We start from the raw sequence: 8,156 nt of genomic DNA, 5'->3' as shown, positions 1-8,156 counted from the left end.
AATGTATACCTCCGTATCCTTATGTATTGCATGTAGCTCGGGTAGCCCAGTTTACGTCCCCCATAGATGTAGCATTTGTAGAGTCCCATGAGAGAAATATATTACCCCGTATTGCTCTGTATCGCTGCGTATACCTGCCAACATGACATACATACCCACTCTGTATATCCCTTACACCCTGTAGATTGACAGTTATGGAAACGTATTTGCGAAATATTTATTATAAAATTTGCTTTTTGCTTTTTTCTCTAACTCGCCACCTACTGTACAATTGCACTGCCCACAGTAAGGAATTATTTTAATTTACACTATAGCATTGACTATTGCATTTGTATTTGTAACGAATTAATACATTATTTATAACACTATGTCAAAAGACAGCACTACTGAAGTAACTACTGCTTGGAAAAGTATGGCCAAAGATAAGCCAGGTGCTAACGATTTTGATTGTGTTACACCCGCGCATAGGGCTGTACCCACGTACCTGCAGCAGAGCACGTGCTGCTTTCACACACCTCCACCAGTGCAAAAATGCTGAAGTCCCCCCATTCAGGTTAGACATCCAAGTTTCTGGATGTCTGGAGGCCACAGTAGTATGGAGTAAATGAAAAGTGTTCAACCTAATCCTAATGAACACCATGGCACTGACTACTGGTAGCTTTCAGGGAAGAAAAGTTGTGGGGATTATAGTACTGAATCTACTGATACAGAGTTATACCGGGTGTACTGAGCAGGTACTCAGTGCTACGGCTTCTACGAACTATACCGTGATGCCAGTGACGCAATACGGACGATACTGGCGGCAACCGGACAGGTATTGACAGCATGGAGGGGCATGGAGAGCCCAATAGTGATGTGCCAATGTTACAGATTGTGACATATGGTATGTTATGTACGGTGTCTACTGAGCGTCGGCCCGGGTGTATGGGCCATTTCCCTGTTTCCTGATGTGGGGGTGAATATCAGGAATCAAGAACTCAAGTCTCTTACCTTTGACTAGAATCGGATACCCATGATAATTAGCAAACTGTTGGCCACCCAAGTCATACCTATTAAGATCAAGATACTCCTGAACTGCCTCATACTCCTGTCTATACCATCCTGACCCAAAATATGGTTGCACGCTCAGCTGTGGAATCCCAAACTGCTCCCAAAGCTCTTTTGCAATCTCCATCCTCCCACTACGGTCAAAGGACCAGTAAAATAATTGATCCTTTGGTGGCCAGCGAAGGCAGGGCATATTGTTGATCCATTTGGGGGAAAGAGGCGGGACATGTAGGTATTTTGGTGGGCAACTCGACAGATCAGATGCAAAGATCCCAATGAGTTCAAATCCAAGCTCATCAATAAAGACTAAAGATATAATCCATGTTAATAGCGAAGACTAGATAGATATGCAAGCATTATACCCAAATCATTGGAGACGCCATAACTGTTGTAAAAAGGGAATGACTGCACGAGATAGGCAGTCTGGAGTCGCTCCTCTGGTGGTAGTTGTAATGAGAACTTAACAGCCATTTTACATTTGTCCTTATACTTCACGAAAGTGAGATCAACTAGTGAAGGGACTATGAAATGGTTAGAATTAGCAAACAACTCTTAGAGAAGGTTACCTGATTTTGAATACTTTGCAGTGATGTCGGGAGTACCAATAGACAGTTCACAGGACCACACAGGAGATGGGATACAAGGAAAGTATGCAAGGATTCCGGGTTTCCTGAGATTAACAACAGTGCCAAATATTAGCTCGACATGGTGGCGAACAGAGGCTTTTATATGGCGATATCCTCCAAACAATGAAACCAGCTGTAAGAAGTTCGGAAGAGCGCAGATTATCTCGTTGGGATCGAGCAGTGGATTACAGTCGCATGCAAGTGGGGGCAGTCGATCAAAGTAGTCTTCTTCAATGTCTCCGTCGGAGAGGGCACCGGTTATGACGTCATACTGGAATGAGCGAGTCGTCAGATTGAACGTCCAGTCACGCATTTGGTTCGAAAGCTGGATGATGCTCTTTTTAGACCTCAGGGAATGTTACGGATAGAGCTTACCGGAATTGAAAACTTCTGTAAAGTTCCGTCATCTTGCACGTCGAGAACTGAATGCCACTAAGCAAGAACTAAGCTGAGATAGACAATCATCAAGGTGGACATCCGTACATGTCTGTAGAACAGGTAGCTCCATACGATCGGTGCTTCCCAGTATCGCCATATAACAGTCAACCCATCGATGACCTCTAGACATAAATCAGTGTTTACAAATGTGATGGCAGTGGCAAAACGCACCATCGTGGTATATCAGTGTTGGTGTCATTGACCAACCCACTCCAAAGAGTTGTGTAAGCCATACTCGACTTTGAATCAAATAAGGGACATAGCCCAATATATAAAATCAGAACTCACCGTTGAGAGAGAGTGGTTTCAAAAAGTGGCTCTAGTACCTAGTCCAATATGTCACCCTCAGCGTCTCCGTCAACCACCGAGCCTTACCGTCCATAGCTTCTCGACATTTCCATCGTCCTCGGGTTCAAGTGAAACGACTGAAAACCGTCGATCTCCAAACTCAGCAACTTCCGCGCTCTGAATCCTTTTCCGGATCTTCACAATACCTCTCATCCTATTTCGAAATGGGTTCGTGGTCTTCAGTTTGACCGACACATGATGTATCTTTGAAGACACCTCACGCAGGGTGATTATATCGCACATGTCTATTCGTCTGAGCCTTTGTCCGCCACGCTGGTGCTACATGTAAGCCAAATCGAGATTTCTGATCCATGACTGTACATCTAACGCACCAAAATCAACCATTGGTCGTCGTCCCTCTGAGAACTTGACGATCCAGGTTCGAGTTCCGTGCGTGCCGAATTGTAATTATTGATGATGTTATTTGCGTTCGTAAATGACTGGCCCCCATAGAATTGCATGTGGTTCGCTCTCTCGAAAAAGTGACTTGTAGACATCGTTGGGCAAGTTCAAGGTGCTGGGGAGAGAGAAAGAGAAGAGTGGGTTTCCTATGCGTTTTCATCAATTGCCTGTGTTGGCATAGGAATTTGAACAGCATTCCAGAGGATATCACCATCTTTCATGTTCTTGAAAGACATCAGTACCGCCCAGTACATGACTATTCCGATTCGAGACGAGTGATTGCATGCCGGAAGATGCGTGGTAATTTTTCGTGCGGTGCCGCGCCGTCGACCCCGACTCCCTCCTACTGTTTGATACCAACGGCCACTCGCCCTGGGATAACTGAACACCAACTCCTCTGTCGATGATTTACGACAGTGGGTCTGCAAATGCTCTCTTTGGCAGTGCAAATTGCACATATCGAGACGAAAGGAGTGAGTAAATACTCATCACTATCGTGAAGAGGTTATTTTCATACTTACATTCTAGTCAGGATAACTCTTGACCCAACATGGTACAAATGCATAAGCATATCGTAAACGTCCATTAGGTTTATTGACCATCCGTGTTGCCAGAACATCCGACCGATCCTCCAAGTCTCCAAACTCCAATATATTCAATTCAGACAGAATGAAAGGTGGATGTTACGACCATTTATCGACATCGATGTTGCAATAATACTTGAGACCTAGGCCTCCGAATCAGTCTGGCCTCTCGTCTGCGCTTTTTCAAAGAAGACACGGAGAATCCAGATGTTAAATGACACTCATTTCATCAGCGCAACACAGAAGAAATCCAGATCTGAAGCCGCTATACCGCACAAATATACCCGCCACGGTGGATCGATTTGACATGTCAACCCACCGTGACCTTTGAATTTGAGAGGTTAAGAAGGCACGGTCCCCAAGAGGCACACAATATCACCCGTACTCTCCTGGTCGCATAGCCGTTGCGTTCACTCGTACTCAACCACGATGTTCCCCTTTACGATTATGGACCGTTCCGCGTTGTTTACACCGATGGAGGAGAGGGAGATAGACTGTCCATCTCGAAGCGGATCGCACAGCCGGGCTGGTGACATTGCAAACGACTAAAACGATAACTCAAGGAATCAGTGCTGATTGGGCTCCGCGACATCTAGGTTGAGTGGAAGGAAGATATTTGTGGTGAGCCTCGTTCAGTTGAACTATCTTTTCTTCTCCGTTGTAGCTCACAGCAAGACCGTTTTCTTCAGCACACCTGTTATCCATTTTTTCGTTAGGTTGACCATTCCATTGCAATCGGCCCGCTCGATCGATGATTCTTACCTTCGTCATCGCGATAACCACCCGTCACTCTTCTCTCTGCAACTCACCCTAGCAATTTGTTCACTCTATCTCAGAGCACCTGTTGCCTCGTCCGAATTCGCTCTGAAACGCTTGAAAGTCACGGTCATATTGGATATGAATGTCGAATTCAAACACTTCCGGAGTCGACGTTCTGCATCGTTAACAGCTCAAATCGGCGGTTGAGGGCTAAGGTAAGTTTGGCCAATGCCTCGTCGTCTAACTTATCACTGACATACACGAATAGCCTCCTTATAAGCGGAGTCGAAGGTCCACATATTGTTATCGTCTGGATCGCTTGCAAAGCAACCAACCTCTCTGCAGATGGTTCAAGGGGAAGTTAAACATTAGTACTACCTACCCAGGTGCAAGAAGAAAGGCATCGACAGGTCATTTCGAGACCAGGAGAGAGGTCACCAGTAGGAGAACCCGGAACGAAGGGAGGAGGTCCTCGGAGTGGATGATGAGTGCGGGTACTTCGACCGCTATATACGGAACGCGAATATTTAGGCCGCAAACGTCGATGTTCCAACCGTGTTTCTCGCCCAGTAGACTGAAGTACGCTAGACAATTCGCATTATGAGGCTCGTAACAATTCACCGCTGATGCGCGGCACTCGATCTATTCGTTATCTTTCAGGAATCGTCTTCCTTCCACCGTTGCTCCTGACGTTCTTGAAGCGCACGTTTGTAGATTGTCATGCTTCATATATCATTGGCTCGTATCGTAGGGCTCGACGGGGAAAATTGCTTTCGTTGGCAATCTTGAAAAAGCGGATCGACCTATGTTCATTCATTCAGATGTATTGACGTACAGTCCCAACTTAGTTATAGATTAAATGGATAAAAACACTGAGATACCCAGTCATGTACATGTATTCACTATCAATGTGAAATTTCGACTACGGGTGCTTGTCCTGCACGAGCAGCCTGGACATCAACTCGCGGATCCATTTCGCGGGCTTTTCCTTTCTCTTTCCTAGTGGTAAAATTAGAGCCGAACCTTTCTGCTCCAAGCTCCCAACTCAAGTTCTTGACTCGGGGCACGATGCACGAAGCTGCCTCCGGGGACATCATGGGATCGCCTAAGGATAAGAACTCTTATGAGTTAGATTTCGAATGACTTCAGATCAGAGGGTGGGGGTCTCTTGCCTTCGACTAGAATCGGATACCCGTGATCACGGGCAAACTGTCGACCACTCCGAAAGTCATACTTCTTCAAGGAAAGATATTCCCAAACCGAGTGGCACACAAGCTTCTCCCAGCTCGACATGATATATGGTTCTACTATCAAGTCTGGAATTCCATACCGCTTCCACTCTCTTTCTGAAATCTTCATCTTTCCGTTACGATCAAAGGACCAATAGAACAATGGTGTGTTTATTGGCCAGCGAAGGCAGGGCATGTTGTTGATCCAGGCAGGAGATATAGGTGGGACGTGTAGATATTTCGGGAAATTGCAACTTGACGGATCCGACTTGAAGGTCCCAGTCAGTTCGAAGCCAAGCTCATCTATGAAGACTGAAATTATGATGAATGTCAATAGCGAAGATTAGATAGATACGGAAATCATCTACCCAAATCACTGGAAACGTCATACTTGTTGTAAAAAGGGAATGACTGCACGAGGTAGGCAGTCCGAAGTCGTTGGCGGTCCTCTGGTAGTAGCTCTAATGAGAACCGAACATCCATTTCCCATATGCCGTTATTCCGAGTCTTCGTGAAATTGAGGTCAAGAAGCGAAGGGACTACGTAATAGTTAGGATCGGAAATAAGGTCTGAGATTTAGAAGATTACCTGAAGCCGAATACACAGGAATGATATCTGGAGTACCAAGTATACTAAATTTGCAGGACCACACAGGGGATGAAATGGAAGGAAAGTAGGCGAGGATTCCGGGTTTTGTGAGATTAACAAGAGTGCCAAATGTTATTAGACCGGCACGGAGAAAACCTGCTCTACGGTCGATGTAGGTTTTCTTTCTGAATACTGAAACCATCTGCAGGTAGTCTGGAAGAGCGCGGACAATTTCGTTGGAATCGAGTGGCGGATTACAATTGCGAGGAAGCGGAAACACTCGATCAAAGGAGCGCGGTGGGTCTTCGTCGGAGAGTGCCTTGGATACGGCGTCATACTGGAATGAATGAGTCCTCAGATTGAACCTCCAATACGAAGGGTCATCCGAAAGCTGTTCGAAAATTTAGACTGCAGGAGACATCGCAAGAAGCTCATCTTACTAGAGTGAGAAACTTCTGCAAAGTGCCATCATCATAAATGCAGAAAACTGAATGGCTCTAAACACGAGATGAGCTGAGATAGACGATCTTCAAAGCGGACATTCGCACCAATTGGCACAACAAGTAGATGTATACGATCGGCGTCTCCTCGTATTGCTCGATGATAGCCTCTACATTGACGAACTCTAGACGGGAATCAGTGCCTAGAATTAGCAGGAGCAATGACAGAGCGCACCATCGTGATATACCAGCGTTGGAATTATCGACCGCCCCACTCCAAAGAGCTGTGTAAGCCAGACTCGACTCGAACCGAATAAGGATCATCGCCAAAGGTAATCGATGGAGATAAGAGCTCACCGTCGAGAGAGAGCAACCTCCAAAAGCGGCTGTAATACCTAACGCAATAGGTCAATGTCAATTGAAGGTCTACGTCAACGACCGATCGCGAGTCTTACCGTCTGTATCTTCTCGATGTCGGCGTCATTTTCGGGTTCAAGTGAAACAACCGTAAACCGTCGACCTCCAAACCCAGGAACAATTTCTGCACTTTCTACCCTTCTATGCAGCTTTATAACACTTCCCATCCTGCTTCGAAACGGGTTCGTGGACTTCAATTTGACCAACACACGAAGCGTCTCTGAGGAAATTTCCTGCAAGATGTTTATATCGCTCATGTCTATCAATCTGATCCTGAGTCGTCCTCCACGCTGGTACGACACGTCAACCACGACCAGAACATCATGACACATCCACGCACCAAAGTAAGCCATTGGTGGTCGTCCCTCCGAGAGTACGACGATCCTAGTTCACATTCCATACTTGCTGAACGATTGTAAAAGTTGTTGATTGTAACTGTATTTGCATGTGTAAAGAACGGGTTGCCAGAGAAATGTATATTGGATGAGTCCTCAAAAAAGCGGCTTGAAGACATTCTGGCGCAAGTTCGAGAGAAGGAACAAGAGGAGAGCAGCTAAGCGAGGTGCCTTGTGCATGTTCATTAAGCTTGCTGTCAATCACCCGGGGGAAGTTGACGTTGAGCGGCGAAACTGAAGCTTGAACGCCGCCCGAAATTTCAAACTGCTCGTGCTCGTAATACCCCATTTCCTTGTCCATCACTTCAAGTCTTGCGAGGGACTTCCTTTCGCTTTGTTGGAGTTTTTGTCTTTGGAATCATTGCTTGGAGGGCGAGTACTAACGGCCCTCATCGTTAAGATGGTTGATGGTCGTGCTACTAGTGTGGAAAGCGGCGAAACGTGCACCCGGGTCTTCCGGTGGTCACCGGCTGACCTCCTGGTGTCTTTGCGAGGTTGTAGCCACACGCACCCTCAGATTTGGCGGGTCACATGCTATTTTCGCACGCTTGTGCCAGTGTCGAAATGTTCAAGTTCCCCGTTCGGTCGATGCAAGGCTAGTTCACACTAACACATAATGTAGTATAAACCTTAACGTAGTGTGATTCTAGCTACTAGTCCATAAATAATGTTGAAATCTCTTTCTTTACAGCTTGTACACTTCCTGAAATATCCAGAGAGGTTTGATTTTTTTTGGGAAGTTGATCGGGACGGGTTAGCAGTTGGATTTTAGCGATTCGAGGTTAGCAGTTAGGTTAGAGGTTTGGGTTAGTGGTTTGGGTTAGGGGGTTCGGGGTAGGGGTTAGATTTGAAGGTATATGAGGGGGCCTGGGGGCAGTGGATG

At 46.1% G+C, this 8,156-nt stretch overlaps 2 protein-coding genes across 2 annotated transcripts; both read right to left on the bottom strand.

Moving 5' to 3' along the window:
* Nucleotides 1-901: 901 nt before the first annotated feature.
* E1B28_010557 (uncharacterized protein) lies at nt 902-2,956 on the bottom strand (the record flags this gene model as incomplete). Its single annotated transcript, XM_043155529.1, has 9 exons — nt 902-1,353; nt 1,410-1,568; nt 1,614-1,998; nt 2,049-2,105; nt 2,157-2,233; nt 2,283-2,350; nt 2,400-2,437; nt 2,487-2,732; nt 2,792-2,956. 9 exons carry the CDS (start codon nt 2,954-2,956, stop codon nt 902-904), a joined length of 1,647 nt encoding a protein of 548 aa, XP_043007998.1.
* Nucleotides 2,957-5,109: 2,153 nt separating this feature from the next.
* On the bottom strand, nt 5,110-7,754 carry E1B28_010556 (uncharacterized protein; the record flags this gene model as incomplete). Its single annotated transcript, XM_043155528.1, has 10 exons — nt 7,219-7,754; nt 6,917-7,168; nt 6,819-6,856; nt 6,697-6,764; nt 6,570-6,646; nt 6,462-6,518; nt 6,022-6,412; nt 5,802-5,972; nt 5,377-5,745; nt 5,110-5,309 (listed from the first exon to the last, which is right to left on the bottom strand). The coding sequence occupies exons 1-10, from the start codon at nt 7,390-7,392 to the stop codon at nt 5,110-5,112; spliced, it is 1,797 nt and encodes a 598-aa protein (XP_043007997.1). The 5' UTR covers nt 7,393-7,754.
* Nucleotides 7,755-8,156: the final 402 nt, after the last annotated feature.

The sequence above is a fragment of the Marasmius oreades genome, chromosome 6, assembly GCF_018924745.1.
Source record: "Marasmius oreades isolate 03SP1 chromosome 6, whole genome shotgun sequence".
Classification (NCBI taxonomy): domain Eukaryota; kingdom Fungi; phylum Basidiomycota; class Agaricomycetes; order Agaricales; family Marasmiaceae; genus Marasmius; species Marasmius oreades.
Note: the sequence above shows the minus strand (reverse complement) of the source record. Positions and strands in the feature narration are given on the sequence as shown.